Here is a 20,622-nt window from a genome sequence, read left to right on the forward strand (position 1 = left end):
ATCGATGTATTGTCCCAGCCCTAAAATATACCAAGCAACCAAAGAACACTCTAAATATGTCCTGTAAATAACTGCAACATATCACAGGTGATTTTATTGAACCATGACTACATGTAATGAACTAATGATGATTGGATGGATGGGTGAATGGATGATGGATGGATGGATGGATGGATGGATGGATGGATGGATGGATGGTGGGTGAGTGAATGGATGGATGGATGGATGGATGGATGATGGATGGATGGGTGGATGGATGGATGGATGGATGGTGGGTGAGTGAATGGATGGATGGATGGATGGATGGATGGATGATGGATGGATGGGTGGATGGATGGATGATGGATGGATGGATGGTGGGTGGGTGAGTGAATGGATGGATGGATGGATGGATGGATGGATGATGGATGGATGGGTGGATGGATGGATGATGGATGGATGGATGATGGATGGATGGATGGTGGGTGAGTGAATGGATGGATGGATGGATGGATGGATGGTGGGTGAGTGAATGGATGGATGGATGGATGGATGGTGAGTGAATGGATGGATGGATGGTGGGTGAATGGGTGGATGGATGGATGGATGGATGGATGGTGGGTGAATGGATGGATGGATGGATGGATGGATGGATGGATGGATGGATGGTGGGTGAATGGATGGATGGATGGATGGATGGATGGATGGTGGGTGAATGGATGGATGGATGGATGGATGGATGGTGGGTGAATGGGTGGATGTTAGTCTAAAGATTTTTACCAACAGTTTCTATAGTGCTCAGTTTCGATCTGTGCTGATTAATCAGTAAAAACAATACACTGGTCGATCTGTGCAGAAGCACACTATTGAAATATTAATAGCCTCTGGGTTCATCAGTATCAGCCCAACAATAACCACTTCCTGTTGTCCGGTTTGATGATGTCAGCCTTTTCAAACACCACAGTTCCTGTGGAACTCAGATGGTACCATGTTTAATTTAGATGTCAAAAGCGTTTTACTAGAGTGGTCCAAAAGATGACGTTTATTGTACTTTTCATCCACAACTTCATTTTTTTCTGACACCAACAGACAGAAAAATACTTCTTGTTTGTGGCACAGATGTGAACGATGTGGATCCTTGAGTGACTCACTCCAGCCTCAGGAAAGCATCGCTTCATAGAGCCGCTTTGTGCTCTGAGATGTTTCTGCAGTGTAGCGGTACAGTGTGTGTTCACTGGAATAAAGCCGCTGATCCGAAGGGACTGTTCATGTGCCACACAGTGCACTTTTCCCTGCTGATATAACCATATTCAACATTTATGAGCTCTTGAATCACACATTTGGAGAGAGAGTCTGTTGTCTTATTCAACATTTACAGGCTGCTACATGTGCCAATCATCATCATCATCATCATTTTAATAACTGAAAATGATTGCTGTATTGCTTGTAGTTCACATACATTTTCCCTTGTTGTTTTATTTAATCACTATTTGTTGTCTGCTGAGTTTTGTTTTTATATCAAGTCTTTATGCTAGTGGGATGAGGTTTGATCATTCTGAGCTTTTGTATGAAGTGATGATCTTCACATTTATATTTCTGTGAATAAAGCGACTGACAAGACACACACACACAGAGGTTTTCAGTCTGGAGAATGAAGAGAGATGATCTGTGATGAATGTCTTCAGTGAAGGAGATCCGTGGAAAAACTACCAATATGTACACTATACTATATAATTTAAATGAAAATCAGCAACAAATTAGCTGAATAATAAAGCTCATGTCTGCACTGAAAATAATAGAGAGGATCCTTGTAATCAAGCTGTAAATGGCCATGTTTTATATTTACAGGTTTGACATAAACCCGTCTGTTTCAGCTGAAGTGTGCTTTCGCTCTGTTTAGCGTTTAGGGCTTGACATGAACTTTTTTGCTCAGTCACTGTAACTAGTGGTTTTTCCAAAGTTACTATCTACTCAGCATTTTCACTGGCCACAATTTTGACATTGATACTATGGGGGAAAAACTGCCATATAGATATTTTTAATATTATGTCATAATTTAGCAGAAGGTTTATTAGGCTGCTGTCACTTTAAGATCTGACGCATAGATCCATTATACTGATACACATGTGCTTTCTTTCTCAACTGTTTACATTCACTTAAAGGGATAGTTCATCAAAAAATGAAAATTATCACAAGCTTTACTCACCCTCAAGCCATCCTAGGTGTATATTTTCTTTCTTTGCTCATGCAAATGCGCCGCTGCGCGCTGCATATTACTTTATTATAGCTTAACTAAAGCGCAAAAGAAACAGCGGGCATGCTCTGTCATTATTCTGTTGTAAATTAGGTCATGAAATGACCAAACATGCGATTAAAGCTGCCTCAAAACTGCGCATGCATGTATATATTTGTTGAAATGGTTTTAAATCTATTGTTATCCAATTTGATGGCCTTAAAACGTCTTAAAATGCACATTTAACTAAGTTTTGTAACCACGGTAATAATAAAACACTGCGTAGCCTACGTTTAAACTACTCCTCAACGTGCATAGTGTAAATAAAACAGTTAGATCAATGAGATGATAGTAGTCCGCGGCCACGACCCCCTGCTAATGGTAGCCTACAGCGCAAAAAAAAATAAAAAAAATGGAAAAATGGAAAATCGGTTAGATTTCATTTATTCAAATGATTGTTTCTAAAGTCATGATTTAGCAGAAGTATCTATTAAAGAAGTACACGAAGAACAAGAAAAATGAGCATCGGGTTTCATTGGCATTTGCATTGTATGGTCTGAAAACTGCGTTATGTCTGTATGTGTCTGTTGTCATGTCACTCCAGCACGGTAGATGGCGCTGTGACCATAAAATGTGTTTGTTTGCCATTAGCCGCCAGTAAACATATAAAAGAAGAAGAAACACAGATGAACATCAATAGCAGGAAAAAAAAAAAAAAGAAAAGGAAAGAAAACAAGAACAGCAACAACCAAAAAATAAAAATATGGACCACCCTGTCAGTAAAATGTATAAAAACGCCAGGCAGAAGAGGCTGAAGGTGGCCATCATTATCACAGACCAGTCTGGACCGGCCCACGCCACCAGGTAACACATCTGTGGCTGAACTTTCTCAAGTGTGTGAGTTTCTCTCAACAGCTGCTGTTTCTGTAACCTGATGATCATCAATAAAGTGAATGTTGAGACTCTTGACTGCATTGACCAATCAGTCGTGTTTGCATGACATCTTGAGCCTCAATGTGATTTTAAATGCAGAAGACATGATTTATCAATATATGACATGTGTTTCTCAACTGGTGGGTCACGGAGTGTGCAGTCTAAGAAACGACATCAAATGTAAAAGCCCGGGTGCACGTGGACGCCATGACGGATTTTCAGTCAGCGAGTGTGAAGATACACTTCCGGTGCAGGAGACGATCATCTCATGTTGATTCTGTGGTGATCCCATGGTGATCCACAGGGATCTCTCTCTCCATACAAAACACTCAAGTGTGTGATGCATACATTTGTGGTTGCTGGTGGCTCAAAAACTGCCTTTTCTTTCTGTGAGGATCAACACTGACCCAGTGGAGCTGAATGACGCTTCAATGCCGTCTTCATTTCTAATGTGTCATTAATCCATCTGTGTGCACTCATGACACTGAGAATGAGAATAAAGGGGTGTGTGCTCATGGATGAAAGAGATGATTCACTCGTTTAGTTTTGTTTGATTGGCGTTTCTTTTTCCACACACGGAAAATGACATTACAGGCGTTTAAAACCAGGCTAGAACAGCTAAACTTGACTGAAACACTTGCAAAACGCCTAAAACTATCGAGCAAGAAACGAAGAATTCAGAGAATATCAGAGAATTCTGTGATATTCATTGGAAAAGCATAAAAGCAAGTGTTAAACAGCGCCACCTTGTGGTCAAATTTACAGCAACCATAAAGCCGAGAGCAGCTCTCCATTAAACACCAATTAAAGCCTGACCATGCTAAATGTGTTTAATGTAGTTCTATAATTCACATATTAAAGTGTGGAAATAAATTAAATGTAACTATTACAATATCACAGTTATTTGAGGCAGTAAATGTTAATCGAATTATTTTATACTGTTTATATGGCAGAATATATGATAATGTTATAATTAGTACATAAACTTGAAGGTCCATAAACCCGCAGACTAGTTTTATTACCTTTCTATAAATCACACACAACTAAAAATAAACAGTAAAATAACAGAAAATATAGCGGAAGCAATCCAAGATGTCTTTTTGCTGTGTTTGTTGAGCATGTGGTTGTCTAACTTTTGGTTTTGTTTCTGTTCGTTTGATCAATTCTAGACTCTATTTTTGGATGTAAAAGAAGAAAAAGGGTTTTGTATTTTCTGGAGCATCTTCCTCAGCTGGATTGGTGATGTGAGGTCTTTTGGCCTTGATGAGAAGGTCTGCCGCTCCTTATTGGATTGTCCTTTCCACAGTCTTCAGCTCTGCAGTTCATGAGATACAATTACATCTTCATTTGAAGATGATCCAGAGTTTTCTGGGATTATACTGGACTTTTCACTAAACCTTATTTAGAGACATTTAAACAAATCTAAAACAAACAAAAAACATTGTCGGGGATTTAATTTGTAATTTGTTTTTTGTTTTGTTGTTTCAGACAGGTTATTTTTTTACAGATTGTATATTGGGTTAAGATTAGGAAGGTTAAAAAATAACATCATCCTTTTTTCCCAGGACTGGTCTCGGGATTGTTCATCTAAATGTTGGCAGATTCTTACAAAGTTGGATATGTTCCGTATCTGGGCAGATCAACTAATGCAGTTTTATCGGAAACATGGTTAAATTAAATTCCAAATAAGGACATAAGATAATAATCCATCTGTATTTGCAAATGATATAAGTGTATAGTTGTTATGGTTAGAAATACAGAAATTCTCAAATCTAAACCATTTATTATTACTAAACGTGACATGAAACATTTCATGTAACAAGCTTTTTTTTTTTTTTTACATGACTTATTTTAATTGGGGAAAAAACTAATGTTGTTCCAGAAGTGCGTAGAGGTATTTTTTGGAAAAAACTTTTCAATAAGCATGCTCCTTTTAGAAAGCTTAGAGTTAAAGAGATGATGTATGTTTTACCTCTGAATTGTCAAATTCGTGTAATATGGCTTGTTCTGAAGCCAGAAGTAACTTAATGGAAGACTGGTTTGTTTATTTATTTATTTTTTGACAATTGCCTAAATCACTGCGATCAGAATATATAGCTTCTTTCAGAAACTCCCAATAATCTAAATAATTACTTTATAAATAAATATCTTATTGGAAATAAATCAAACTCAGAATTTCCATCATGTATTATTGAGGATTCATGTCAAATAAAGCTAAAATAATAGATCGTTTAAAGGAACATTTTGTGTCCTTTGGCGCACTTCATGAGTCACGTGATTTGAAACTTTTTAAATGTTTACTCCCCATTTGTTTTAGTCTAGTTAGTTTTGTATAAAGTGATTTTCGGTGATTGAGATCTGGCAGCAGCTCATTTTTCCTCTTGGGCAAGCTTTCATCTCACAGCTTATCCTGCCCATGAATCCACCAATGAAAACGCGCGACGATGATGACGCTCCATAACAAAAGCGCAAAAAGCTGCTGTAGATCAGCTTACCCGGAAGTCTCTGTAACTGACAGATTAACAGTAAATTACTGTTGTTTGGCAAATAAATAAAGTACGGACAGTTACATACACATTACCAATCGTAGGCTTTATGGTACACATCAAACAAGGGATTTAATTGTAATTTATAATGTTAATATTAGTTGCCGAGTCCAAAAATGGCTTGCAGAGCATTCACAGCTTAGATATATATCAAATTCAACCCGCCAAAGTGTCTAGAAGGAGTGACTGCGTTACATTTGGCAGGTGTTAATGTCAAGCCCTGGTCGCATCAACACACACTCTTCAGTAAGTGTCTGCAGTGTGAGATTTGATCGGATCTGTGCTGACTGAATAAATGTCTTCTCGATTTTAGTGATCAACATTTGTTCCTGTTCATGTGTTTTTGTATTCACTGTCATTGCTCTGATCATAAATATGGGGGATGAGCGGAAGTCACGTGACTGAAACAGAAATACACATCTGTAGCTGCAGACATACACATGTGGAGAAAAATAAATGACGAGCGTCTTCCTCTGCTGAACATGGAAAACAGGCAGACAAAACAGACATTAGCTTCAGGAGAATATGACGATTCACAAATAAATGACACAGAATCTAACACACAGGATTGTGGGATATCATATCTGAGTGAAACGCTTCGCACACAAGAATAAATGTAGGGCGGGGCTTGATTTGTCTGTGGTTGTGGTTTGCTATTGGTGACAGGTTGCCCCGCCCTCGTCATGCTGCAAGAGGGAGAAGATACAAACACAGTGGATTGTTGTTTATTATAGTTTTTACCTTTTAAGGCAAAAATCACACATTTCACCGTGAATAATAATTCCTTTCCTGAAAATAAATAACCTGACAGAAAACACACAGACCCCCGCTGACTGCTAAGAGAGTTCAGGTCCATCTGTGAACATGTGCAGTCATTAAAACATGGCTTCAGGACCTCAGGCTCAGGAGGATGACGCCTCCGCACACCAGCAGAAACGCGACCGTCACCTCAGTCACCTTCCCCTGCTTCCACTTGCGGAAGTTCTCCTGCTGCAGCCGCTGGAGCTGCTCTCGTCTGAGTCTCATCAGCTTCTCTCTCTGCAGCTGCTCGCCGTAATGCGCCTGATAGAACGCGTCGAAGTCAAAGTACGCGTCGCCACCGCTCTTGGACGCGTTCGGGGCGCGTCGAGGCTTTGACGCGTCTGAGGATGACGGTCTCCCGGCGTTCTGCACGTCTGTCTGGTTGAGTATGCCGCGGTCGTACTTCCTCCGGAGGCCGCTGCTGCCGAGCACACTGTAGGCTTCAGCCACGAGCGCGAAGCTCCGCGCCGCCTCCTCGCTGCGGCTGCGGTTCCGGTCCGGGTGGTGCAGGAACGACTGTTTATAATAGGCGCTCTTGATCTGGGCTTGCGTGGCGTTCGGGGACACTTTCAGGATGTCGTAATAGGCGGTTCGGCTGCGGTGGAGCGGGGCGGAGGAATCGCCGGCTGAGCGGAAGCTGTACGCGCGAGCTCCCGTCAGAGGCAGCGGGTGAAAGTGACAGCGCGTCCGGAGCGATTTAAGAGCGCAGAGTTTGTGTGCCCCGCTCCAGACACAGCCGCTGACCTCCGCCATGACCAGACCTGTCATCCGGCAAAACAGTGAAATCAGCCAATCAGAGACGGAATACACAGGAAACGGCGTACTATTGGCCAAAGAGTTTCTTCGTGATTTGGCGGTTGGCGGTTTGCATTCAACTTTTACCGCCACCTGCTGTTAGTGTGGGGTAAGATCGTATTCAAACTGAATATAATTTATTTAATTAAAATTAAAACATTAATCAATTGTAAAATATTTGTCAACTCAAAATTTACTTTAAATGACTCGATCCACTCATGGGAACGGCTAGAATGGCAGTTAAAGTGATAGTTCACCCAAAAATGAAAATTATGTCATTATTTACTCAGGTTGTTTCAAACCTGAATGCATTTCTTTGTTCTGTTGAACACGAAAGAAGATATTTTGAAGAATGTTGGAAACTGAACAGTTTTGGGGCACCATTGACTTTTATAATATATATTTTTTTCCTACTATGGAAGTCAATGGTGGCCCAAAGCAGGTTAAATCTCATCAAAATATCTTCCTTTGTGTTCAACAGAGAAAATGTATACAGGTTTGGAACAACCTGAGGGTGAGTAAATAATGACAGAATTTTCATTTTTGGGTGAACTATCCCTTTAAAGCTGCAAAACTTTTGGCGCTCTAGCGGTTGATAAAGAGAACTGTATGCGTCTTTGCGGAAGAACATTGTAGCCGGAGCTACTTCTCTCTGTTTATGTCTATGGCGAGTCACACAGATACTGTTCTACTCCGCAGCGGTACGGAAAATAGTCCGAATATAAACACTTATTATAGGTGATTCAGGATAAAACAACAAAAGTGATTAATTATGTACTCTCTTATTATATCATTTGTGTAAATTTTAAACACAAAAAAAGTTACAGACAGCAGCTTTAACATAGTTAAATTATAAAATGGGCGGGGCTTGATCGTTTCTAATTTTTCTAAATTACATTTTTAAATAACAATTTTCCTATTTCAACCCTTTGATTTCAGCGTATAGTTTGTCATTATCAATATTTCTATGTAAATCGTTGTTAATAACGCATGTAAAGTGACGCCGTGATAGCCGTTACTTTTCTCACCGCTCTTCAGAGTGGACCAATCACACTCGACTGCGATTATAAGATACTTGTTTGTATTCTTTCACTTCGTTGAGGCTGGCGTGTGAGATCTCCATTTGTTTGTCAGATACCAATCCTTAAAATCCATAGAAGAAGATAGTAACTTGGTGATGTCGATCGATTCAAGCTCATTATGGCGGAAGGAAGCGTTTTGATGCACGAAGAAAAGCAACACGAAAACGTGCCCGTGTATGAATTCGTCAACGTGAACTCGAGCGAGTTTCACATCGGCACATTCAGAGATTTATGGCTGGAAGTGTTAAATCCAGAGGTGTATTCACACTGTGCCACGGCCCCAGAGGTCGAGGATGTGGAGTTCATTGAGGAGATGGGGATTGAGCCAAAGACACTGGAGGAGCTCAAGAACATCTGCGGCGCTGATTCTCTGAAGAGCGGACATGAAGACCCAGACAGCTTACCATCAGATCCTCATCTGTCCACTCTGAAACTACGCAAAAGAAGACAGGATTATAAAGAAACTCTGACCAGAGACACTCTCGACAGACATGAGGTCTACGCCAATGAACTGGAGATGATATCTGTGGGAAAGAAGCCGGAGAGCCCCGGAGACCTGGTCCCTGAGGGCGAGATGGTCCTGAGCTTCAACATCATGTACCCGGTGCTGTTCCAGCGCTTCAAGCGAGTGAGGGCCTTCCAGACGGTGCACGTGTTGGGCTCCCAGAGGCTGACCGAGCTCAGAGACGCCATCTGCTGCGTCAGCGACCTGCAGGTGTTCGGAGAGTTCAGCAACACCCCGGACATGGTGCCTCAGTTCATCAGCAAGGACCATTACAAGTCTGCCTTCTTCTTCTTCAACGGAACCTTCTTCAATGACACACGCTTCCCAGAATGCCGAGACATCAGCGAGACCACCCGGGAATGGGCCCGGTCCAGAGGCTTCCCGCACTTCCAGACTGCTACGATGGAGGACACGTCTTTCTACGACCTGAAGATGAAGGTCGGGTTTCCGTATTACTACACTCACCAGGGCGACTGTGAGCATGTCGTTATCCTCACTGACGTCCGGCTGGTCCATCAGGACGACTGTTTGGACATGAAGCTGTACCCACTCATCACGCACAAGCACAGGGTCGTGACCCGGAAGTGTTCTGTGTGTCACCTGTACATCAGCAGGTGGATCACCTCCAGCGACGCTCTGGCCCCGACGGACCCCTGCCTGTACTGTGACCAGTGCTTCCGGATGTTTCACTATGACGATGAAGGGAACAAGCTAGGAGATTTCCTGGCCTATGCCTATGTTGATCCTGGCACATTTAACTGATCCCAGAGCCGATGTATCTTCAGTATTCAGAATATATGTGGGATTATAGACAATTATATTGTTTGTAAATGTTTTGACATTGTTTTTCTTCTAAATAAAATCTTGTTTCAAAAGTATTTTGTATGCTGCGAATCACTAGCTGCCACAATAAATATTTGAATTAAAAAACATTCCTTACAATTGAAAGATTATATTCTCTAGAGTATTGTATTGGCCGTCACTGCTGTCCATCAACCAAAAACACACTTAAAAGTCATATAAGTATTCAGATTTTACATTATTACCAAGATCTTTCTATTCTCCATTGAATCCCACAATAATATTTAAAATATCAGTAAGCTTAATAAATATATATATATATATATATATATATATATATATATATATATATATATATATATATATAATTATTATTTATTGGGTACTTTCAGTTGGGAGGTGTCTGTCCCGAAACCTAACCCCTAAATTTCAACTTATGAAAATGTTGAATTAATTTTTGCAATTTTTTTCATTGTTGTTTTTAAAAATATATTGATTTTTTTTTTTTTTTTTTTAAGTGAAGTTAAAAAAATATATTTTTAAATCATGAAACTTTTTGTAAAGAAAAGTGTCCCTCATGTCCACATCACTACTGAAACGGTGTGTGTTTGAGTCGTTGTCTTTAACACACTTTTACATTTCTGATCAGGAAATATTCCTCTCACAGCCTCTCTTTCACAGCAGATAGATCATCATTCTGAGTTAAATGTGTTCAGAAGTCTGAAAATCTGTGTGGAGCTTTAACAAACGTCACTAACAAACACCTTTTTCTGCAATTAAGCAAACTTTTTTGGGTGTTATTCCATAAAATTAAGTTTAGTTTCTGTGTACAACTGTTCAGATCTGTGTTAGCTAACATGTTCTGATTATCATCTTTGAGCGGCTCAAAAGTGTCTAAAATTGTCACTACCGAAACATGTCCTCATTGATTTGGTCGTGATAAAAGTGAATACAATCATTTATTTGGGGATTTTTTTTATTGAAATATTAACAAAAATTACAAATTTACAAAACAAAGTGGCATACAGTTTACATTCAAAGTATCAATGTTAAGAGGGGCTTAGACAACATAATATATAAAAGTAAAAAAAAAAAAAAAAAAATTCACTTCCAATTAAGTCCATCTATATTAATATATAAAAAAATAAATACAAGGGATAAAATAATAACATCATGACAAATTATATTTTTCCAATAAATCTATCAAAATTCCAGCTTTTTTATTTTTCATTTTTAACAGGGTTTTTGAGCATTGTCTCAAATAATTCTTAAATACTGTAAACAAATGTATGTTCACATACATTTGTGAATAAAATTTTTTGCTAACAAAAGTAAGGTATTAATCAAAAAAACATTTTTTACCATCTTCTTCATAGTTTCCATATTTAATATCTATAAAGGACAAGTTCAAATCAACCACATCAGTGTTAATTTTGACAGCAAATTTTGATTTAGTTTTAGTCATAGTCTTTTGACTAAAATGCCATTTAGTTTTAGTCATATTTTAGTCATTGGAAATTGTTTTAGTTTTAGTCTAGTTTTAGTCGACTAAATATCATAAGATTTTAGTCGACTAAATCTACAGTAGAATTAGTCGACTAAAATCTAATTTAGTTAAATTGTAAGCATTAAGCATTTCCAATAAAAATGCTTCCACAGATCCAATACACTGATATAGGTACATCTGATATTCCCCAAACTGTTTATGTTCACCCAACTGTACTTTGCTCACCAAAGCTGACGGTTTTTGATCGTTCAAGTGCAAAAACACGTGAAAGAGCAAAATTCAGTACTTTTCAGGGATTGACACACTTATCATTGAGGTAGGCTACTATTATAGATTTCATTTTAAAAAAATTATTAGATTTGATTTTTAGTTTTTCCTGCTTTCATTGTAATTTTAGTTAAAAGTTTTAGTAATTTTTTGTTTATGTCTTTTAGTTTTTGCTTTTAAATGTCTATAACTTTTTATTTTTTGTTTATTTTAATACCTCAGGTTAAGCTAAAGCTTAGAAACTATTAAGTTTACATTTTTATAAGTTTACATTTTTATATATTTATCTTTTATTTCAGTTAATGTTTATTTAAAGTAATGAAGATTTCTTTGGTTTTAGGTTTAGTTAACTATAATAACTACTTTAATAACTATAATACTTGTAAAATATATTGAATAATGTGTCAAATAATGTTCTTAGTCTTTCCTTCCTGTGACAGAAGATACAGTAGTTTACTATGAATTAAACAGAAAATAAATTAAATACAGTTTATTGTTTAAACAAAATAACAATAATGACCAGGAAAAAAATAATAATTATAAACCATCCCGAAATACACCGTGACTCTTATTCTGAAATGTCTGCAGTCTGCACTGTAGCAGGCTGCTCATGAGGGAGATAAATATACATTCTTTCAACCGTCTAAAACATGCTACCATATAAACATCGTGTAGTAAACATTGTCATAATTCATCAACATTAGCTTATACGCAATCGGATGGCATAAATGTGCGCTATTCATTAATTGCGCAGCAGTCAGATGTGCTGCTGCACGAGCCTGTAGAGCGCGCAACAGCGCCGCGTTTCCCGCGGTAAGATCAGCACATTACAATTCAAATGTGCGCATCTTCCACACAGGACAGTCCTGACTGGATATCTTCCCAAATCGTCCCTCTCTTTCATTTTCGTCTCGTTTTTATTCGTTGACGAAAATTAGAGTAGATTTTAGTCATAGTTTTAGTCATTCAAAACGCATTTTTATTTAGTCATCGTCTCGTTTTTGTCCGTGAAAAAATGTCGTTGACGAAAATTATGACGAAAATTATTCGTCAACGAAATTAACACTGAACCACATTACCCTTTTTTAACCACAATTGCACTTTTACCCAGAAGACCTTAGAATATTTGCAAGCAAAAAAAATATGTTCTGTATTATCTGGAGAAGAATTACAAAATTTACATAATATCATTTCAATGTTAAATCTAACCTTTAGAAACTCTCCAGAGGGATAAATATCATATAAGATTTTAAAGTGAGTTTCTTTAATTTTGGGGTGAACTGGAAATTTTAAATAGGAGGTTCTAATGTGTTTAAGCATTTGTTTATCAAAGAAAATATCCAAATAATTCCTTGAAGACCTGTAAGGAAACATGATATTGTTGAACATTTGTCTAATATAAACATTTGTACATTTCTTATTTTTAAACTCAATTTGCCCAAGGTACAATGATGGTAAAATTGGTATAAATTGACTATACGATAAATAACCTTTCATAATAATTTTAAGTCCAGAAGGAATGGCTGAAATTACTGTGAAAAACTGTTTTGGATGGCATGTGAACCCATGTTTAATAGTAAAAGCATTGTAATCTAACACTTCTCCATCATCGTCAAAGAGATCCTTTATAAAACCAAATATTTCTACAAAACCAATCTTCATAAGAGTGATTTCTTTCTATGTAGAATATACTTATTATTCTATATTAATGAATTATGTGGTGTAAAGTTATGGTTGTGTGCTAGTTTCCAATATTGCAAAATTTGTTGATGAAATGCGGATAATTTAATCAGAAGTTTAGAAATATCAAAATCACATTTAAGTAAGAATTCAATGCCACCAAATTTCTTAAGTAATGATGCAGGAATTTTAAACCAGAAGCTCTCAGAATTGTATAAAAAAGCTTGTAACCATTTTAACTTCAACATGCCATTCATCTGTTCAAAATCAATTATGTTTAAACCACCCAGGTCATAGGGTTTGACTATATCATTTCTCTTAATGAAATGAGTCTTATTCTTCCAGATAAAATTATACAACGAGCGATTAATTAGTTTAGAAACATATGAAGAAGGGGCTAAAGCAAGTGTGGGGTAGATGATCCTTGACAGAAACTCTGCTTTAGACAACAATACTCTACCAAAAATAGAAAGGTCTCTTTGTAACCAACTATTTAAAATTATTTTGGCCTTTTTTAATTTTTCTAAATAATTAAATTCCATGCATCTCTCAGAATTTCTGGTAATGATAATACCTAGATACTTAGTGGAATTTTTAACAGGAATGATGCTATTATGAATGGGCATAAGCTCACATTTGGACATATTTAAATGGAGACCAGATGCTTTAGAAAAAAAATCAAATAAGGAAATAGAGAGAGAAATTTGATCTGCGTCCTGTAAAAAAAGAGTGGTATCATCCGCTAACTGGCTAATACCAACAGCATATTGAATCATGATCAAATAAACGAGCCAACAGATCTGTTGCAATAATAAACAAAAGAGGGGAGAGGGGGCACCCCTGTCTTACACCACGGCCAATTGTAAATCTTTTAGATGTACCAAACGGAAGAGATATTGAACTGTTTATATCCTTGTAAATCATCTTTATAATGTTTACAAATCTGTCTCCAAAACCAAAAGACTGGAGAGCCTGAAATAAAAAGGAGTGCTCTAACATATCAAATGCTTTTTTGAAGTCTAAAAATAAAATAAAACCATCATCTTCTATCCATTCACTATATTCCAACAAATCCATAATGAATCTTATATTATAATTTATTTGGGGATAATAAACAAAATCCTGTAATGTGACGTCACTACAGAATACTGTCACTACCGGAAATATGCATCACGACCGAAACATGGATGTTTTGTCAAAAATAAAGTATATTGATCAACTAAGATGTTATTATAGTGTTTGGTTCAATTTTTATTCAAACTAATGAATCCTTCACTCTGAAATCAGTTTGATAAACTTTATGACTTTTACAAAGAAAGATTGTATTCAGAATACAACAAATCTCATAAATTACACTTGAAATATTGTTAAAATTGTAATTGTTATTGATTTACCTGTGAAAATGTTAATAAAATAACAAAAACTGTATTTACGAGTCAGATGTAAACAAAATCTCAATAGGTCAATGTAACCCTTCTTATTAAATGATTTATTATTGTGTTTCGGTAGTGACAAATTTGAGGAGAGGAAAAATATTCCAGAACTTTCTGAAAATACAATATGAGAATTTACTGCACAATTTCTAGAAATGTGTATCTTGGATAAACAGTTTGCATACATACAAAATTTGTGGAAAAAGACTTTTTTTCTAGATTCAGCGCCGCCTGCAGGAACCGACGCGCGCGTCGCCTGGTGATGACGCCATCGGCGCTGGACACACGTGTTGTTACAGTAGTGTTGTGATCTGTAGTAGTTGGTTGCAGGTTGATTTTCTGTCAGCATCATCATGTCTTCAAGTTGCCGTAGACCGGAGCATATGGCTCCTCCGGAGGTGGTGAGTGAACTTACATGAACACAACACTGAAGAGCGACGGGTCAACAACACACACACACACACACTGTCCGACATCTGCTGTACACTGAGGGGAGACGATGCACATATGTCAGTCATTTCTGTGTTCTGAGTTGATAAACGATCCAATAATTGAACATAATAATCAAATAACTGCTGAATCTCAAACTAAACAGGATGCAGTTTGGGCTTTTAATGAATGATCTTGGCATTCAAGAATAGTTTTGCAGAATAAATCACTGTATGTGCTGTTGTGCATTATATCTGCAAATGCTTTTGTTTACAGTTCTACAATGAAGATGAGGCCAAGAAATACTCCCAGAAGTAAGTAAAAACGCTGATTATTTGACAGTACACACACATTAACCACAGTGATTAGGATTTTTTGTGCATGATACTTTTTATTTTTGTCCATATTTAACATTTAATACTAGAACAAATTAATTACTTATTAGGTTTGTTAATAATTATACAACATATGTGAATCATAAATTCATGCACATGATGTATATAAGTGATCAGTGTCCGCCTGTCTATCCATCTCTCTCTCTCTCCGCAGCTCTCGGATCATAGAGATCCAGTCACAGATGTCGGAGCGAGCCGTGGAGCTGCTCAGTCTGCCGGACGATCAGCCCTGTTACCTGCTGGATGTGGGGTAAGCGCCGCTCTGTTACTCCATGAACGTGTGACACTGTTGAAGCCTTGTTCACCCGGTTTATCCCGCTTGAATCCGTCAGCTGCGGCTCCGGACTCAGTGGAGATTATTTATCTGAGGTCGGTCACTACTGGGTCGGTGTGGACATCAGCACAGCCATGCTGGGTGAATATATACACACACACACACACTGTTGACCAGCACGAGTCTGACTCTCTTAGAGTCTCATCAGATTGAAAGTAAAGGAAGATGTCATGCCTGAATCAGTGTGACAGTAGATGTGCTTCTGTGCAGATGTGGCCCTGCGGCGGGAGGTGGAGGGAGATCTGGTGCTGGGGGACATGGGTCAGGGGATGCCCTTCAGACCGGGCATGTTCGACGGCTGCATAAGGTATGAGCTCATGAAGAGTTGTGTGAGAGCTGAAGGCAGGTTGTTTGGAGTCACATGTCACGTGTGTCCTGTTGCGTCAGTATTTCAGCGCTGCAGTGGCTGTGTAACGCGGATAAGAAGACACACAGTCCTCCCAAGAGACTGTACCGCTTCTTCAGCACGCTGTACTCGGCTCTGGTGAGTTCGGTCAGCTGGGGTTTCATCAGCAGGAGCTGACAGACATGATGATGATGATGATGATGTTGATGTTGTTGTTGTAGGCGAGAGGAGCGCGCGCCGTCTTCCAGATTTACCCTGAAAACTCGGAGCAGGTCGGGATCTCTGCTTTTTCTCATTTACAGTGATTAAATACAGATTAGTTGAGTTCAGGCAAAGCATTAAACAAGCATTATCTCTTAACATTTTTCTTGTTCATCCCTTTCTTTTTTCTGCTCTGAAAAACAAACCTAGTGGAAATCATTTCTACTTCATATTTTAGTAGTAGTTTTGCTGTTTGTCTCTTAAGTGAAAGGTCTTTTTGTTTTTCTTTCTTAAGTGTGCTTTATAGAAAGTAATATAAATCATATATGTTCATGTCCTGGTATTGTGTGCTGACATTGAAACACTCATCAGATGAGTTTGTTGTGTGGTTTTTCTCTCAGCTGGAGCTGATAACGGCTCAGGCCATGAAAGCCGGTTTCACGGGCGGTTTGGTTGTGGATTATCCCAACAGCAGCAAAGCCAAAAAGTAACTCCTTCAGCTTGACATTTTCATCATCGTCGATCTGAAAACATATTTAGTGTATCATATTGAGTGACACTGCAAATCTTTTTGTCCGCAGATTTTTCCTGTGTTTGTTTGCTGGTGTATCAGGTGTTTTGCCCAAGGTGTGTACAGCCTCAGTATGAACACAACAGAGGATGCGTTAGACTCAAACATTGTCCGTCATTTTTATTCTGTCATAATCTATTATTACCCGTCATTTTAATTAGAATAACACATTTAAAGGTACAACATGTAAAATTTTTGCAGTAAAATATCCAAAAACCACTAGGCTAGTGTTATATATTTTGTCCAGCTGATGACTAACAATATCTCTAATGTTTTCAACTACTTGTAAATCATGAGAAAATTCCCATTCTTTACAGTGACACGGGGCAGAGCAGTCGCCTGTCAATGACGTCAGTTACCTTTGTTACCGCCTTTACTGACGTAGAAACCACATGACAACAGTGCCGTGGACAAATGCGGAAGTAGTGTCTAGCGTCCAGCAAACCACTAGCTTGCTTCAAGCAGTTCCTAATTTACTTCTTATGTCCTGCTCTGCTTCATACTACAGTAACGTTAATAATCACATCCATGAACATGAGTTCTTCCAGACTCCAATCCCTATTCTTTTGCACCGTCCTTTGAGATGGACGTCATCGCTAAAACTTGGCGTCATCAAACTACGCCTTTGTTTTGAATAGGCTTCTAGTGACCTCTAGCGGGAAAAATTATAATGCTTTTATTTTTGTTCACATTTTCAATTTTTAATTATGAACCTACAGGACGATATAGGCTTAAGCATTTATTTCGAAGAACAGATTAGCAGATTAGACTGCGTAACTTTTCATGTTCAATGCCACACCCCGCAGCAATTTTAATGTATTCTCATTTTTATGACCAATATCGATTCATAAATCCCAGTCGATCTTTTGGTATATGCTGTTTTCAGTTGATGAATAAACAGTACATAGTGCGTCTCCCATCCAATAAATCGCAATAGGCTTAAAGCTTTGTGTTGTTGATATGAAACAAAGTCTCAGTTTTCAAATTCTGTCCACTGCATTAAGAAATTCAAGCAATAAATACTGTTTTGGCGCTCTTTAATGTGGCGTGATCGCTTCTGGGTACTCGCCTGTGCATTATCAAATGCATAGCAAAAGATTTGTGCCAGTTTAAAGGGGCTTTATGTAGGAATGACATCGAAATAGGTACTGCAGTCCAAATTAAAAATATTGTTTGGCCTTGTTCAAAGACGCATGTTGCCAGCTTGAGGACACGCAACAAGAAGGAGTGCGATTGATAATGAAAGCTGAGGAGACTTAAAACACTGTACACTGATGAGATGATTTATCTGTGTTTTAATATGCTGTCAGTCATAGAGATATTTAGATGCATGCAGAGGCTTTTTAGGTCAAGTAGAATCTGCGATTCTCTGACAGTTTGTTTGCTGGTTTCCATGGCTGCAAAACTGGCAACCTGTGATGTCGAAATTCTATTGGATAAACTGCAGCACATGGTTTCACACAAACCAAATCAAAGACAGACATTCCGACACGGAACACACATTTCACAGTAGAATGTCTGGCTGTAACATTGTATCTCTGAGAAACAAGTAGGTGAGCTCAGCATGTTTCCTAAATATCTGCAAACATATTGGGGTATTTTTATGCTCTATTAAAGAAAAAAATCTTACATATAGCCCCTTTAAGTTTTGTTCTGGATCCAGTGCTCTGCTGCTACATTGGAGCGCACTCGCCAACAACTGGACAAGTGTGGGAATTACAGTTACAATTTACAATAGATCACCCTCAGTGTAATCTGTCAGATTTTCCATCATTGATTAAAAAAAAATTCTGTCAATGACGGAAAATTTTCGGTTAACGCGACCTCTGAAACACACACATTCACTGTCTCTCACATTCACACACACACACACACACACACAGCGTGTTCATGAGCTTGTTTCTGTTTTCCAGGGTTTGGATTCAGAGGCGACTGACAGAGGCGTATCAACTCAGGCTCAGTTTACGTCACAGAGGTAAACCACACATGAAGACACATCAGTGCTCCTCAAACGCTTTCTTCTATCCCAAAAAACGTTTCAGTCTTTAAATGGTTTTGTGCGGTTTCTCATGAAAGGTCCCGTTTCAAAAACATGAAAGGAAAGTCTGTGAAGAAGAGTAAGGACTGGATCATGGAGAAGAAGGAAAGACGGCGCCGGCAGGGGAAGTATGTTTCAGCTTTAGTTATTTTAAATAATGTCACTGTTTCATCCGTGTGCGATATGAACACTTGTTTACTGTAGTGATCGACTGCTTTCACCATCACACTGAATATACGGCTCTCGTCTTCAGTGGGCAGGGCCTGTTTAATCCTGTGACAGAGACGAGTCATTACGGATTTGGAAACTGGTCTTTAATGAAAGGCTGAGAGATGTTAGCGGCCGTTACTCATCTGATGGATGTTCAGCTGTGTTGTGTTTCTTCTCTCAGGGACGTGAGGGCCGACACGAAGTACACGGGTCGACACAGGAGACCTCACTTCTGACCGCTCAACGGTGTCATATGAGCGTCTACACAGACAGCAGACCGTCAGTCACATGCTCTGATCTGTACTGGCCAATCAGAAGCCAGAACCAGGACTATATATTACAAAACAATACAACAGCCATGTGGAGATAATTTATGGACTCCTTGTCTTATAGGAATTTATGCCTGAATTTACAGAAGCTTTAATAAACCAGACTTCATCTTCTCAGTTGTTGATTCATTAATAAGCATGCATGTAAAGCAGGGCCGTAACTACCATAGACACTGAGGGGGACGAGTGCTCCCGATAATTACTCCTGTACAGCAGAGGGCGCCGCTCAAACGAACCTTTCAGCTGTGCTGTGATTCTGGAGCAAAGAGGAATAGATACAGGAGGAGGAAGTTCAACACTCTTATTTCTAAATCTAATCTAAAGTCATTTCTGCTTGTTAGTTTGGGTGAATTAGATCATTGAAGGTCAGCAGCAAAGACACTGGTTAATAAAGTGAGATTAAATACATAAAGTATGTTTTTTACAATCGCTAGGACACATTTCTCAATACTTAGGCACTTTTTCAAAACTCTTCACACAGTTCTCCTGACCAACGTTCATCTTGGCACAGCAGTTTATTTCACTTTCAGAATGCACTAAATCCACCAAAACACGTCATTCATGTCTCAGATCAACTCATTCATCCAGAACTCAAAGGCTTTCACCAGCAAACACACTTCATCAGTCATAAAACACAGACCTAAAAAACATCAGGGAACCTTATACCATCAAAACAAGAATAACTCTCTCTGTTTATAATTCATTGCAGTTTGTTACATGAACGATGTTTACATTACAGTTCAAAATTATTCCCAGGTTTTCCCCTTTGAATGGATGGTAGTGAAATTTAAAGATTAACGCTTGTAAGTAGGTGTTGTTTCATCTAATTGCTTTGATAGTATTTGAATTTTTAGATTCAGAATATATTTCATTACAATATTACTGTGGAAATGCAGCATATTTCTGTCTTGCTCAATGTTATTCTTTTGAACTTAAGTCGAACAGTTGTGAAAACAGTATGTTTAGGCCTGTAGGTACACTGGGTTTTGGCGTTTTGGCGTTTAGTGAGAAAAAAAAATGCTTTTAAAAGATATCATTAAATGCATTCTATGCCAAAGCAATGATAAACGACCCACAGTTTAGCTCACATAGATGTATGTTGTGCTCACTGCGTGAAGAGATTTGATAAAGTGACCCAAGTATTGAGAAATGGGAAAATATTAATTACAGGTTTTCATAAAATTCTGAGTGCATTTCATTGTTTTTA

The 20,622-nt window shown here is 38.3% G+C and overlaps 3 protein-coding genes across 3 annotated transcripts; 2 read left to right on the forward strand and 1 right to left on the reverse strand.

The window, feature by feature from the left end:
- Nucleotides 1-5,759: 5,759 nt before the first annotated feature.
- dnajc30b (DnaJ (Hsp40) homolog, subfamily C, member 30b) lies at nt 5,760-7,460 on the reverse strand. Its single transcript, XM_067365754.1, has one exon. The coding sequence runs from the start codon at nt 7,258-7,260 to the stop codon at nt 6,580-6,582; it is 681 nt and encodes a 226-aa protein (XP_067221855.1). The 5' UTR covers nt 7,261-7,460; the 3' UTR covers nt 5,760-6,579.
- Nucleotides 7,461-7,958: 498 nt separating this feature from the next.
- snapc3 (small nuclear RNA activating complex, polypeptide 3) lies at nt 7,959-9,749 on the forward strand. The gene has a single exon (XM_067365736.1). It carries the CDS (start codon nt 8,488-8,490, stop codon nt 9,634-9,636), a length of 1,149 nt encoding a protein of 382 aa, XP_067221837.1. The 5' UTR covers nt 7,959-8,487; the 3' UTR covers nt 9,637-9,749.
- Nucleotides 9,750-14,808: 5,059 nt separating this feature from the next.
- bud23 (BUD23 rRNA methyltransferase and ribosome maturation factor) lies at nt 14,809-19,548 on the forward strand. Its single transcript, XM_067364910.1, has 12 exons — nt 14,809-14,963; nt 15,268-15,305; nt 15,541-15,636; nt 15,719-15,801; nt 15,931-16,027; nt 16,108-16,204; nt 16,288-16,338; nt 16,669-16,754; nt 16,849-16,894; nt 18,752-18,813; nt 18,915-19,004; nt 19,268-19,548. The coding sequence occupies exons 1-12, from the start codon at nt 14,916-14,918 to the stop codon at nt 19,320-19,322; spliced, it is 849 nt and encodes a 282-aa protein (XP_067221011.1). The 5' UTR covers nt 14,809-14,915; the 3' UTR covers nt 19,323-19,548.
- The last annotated feature ends 1,074 nt before the right edge of the window (nt 19,549-20,622 follow it).

Source organism: Chanodichthys erythropterus, chromosome 17, assembly GCF_024489055.1.
Source record: "Chanodichthys erythropterus isolate Z2021 chromosome 17, ASM2448905v1, whole genome shotgun sequence".
NCBI classification, from domain to species: Eukaryota; Metazoa; Chordata; class Actinopteri; order Cypriniformes; family Xenocyprididae; genus Chanodichthys; species Chanodichthys erythropterus.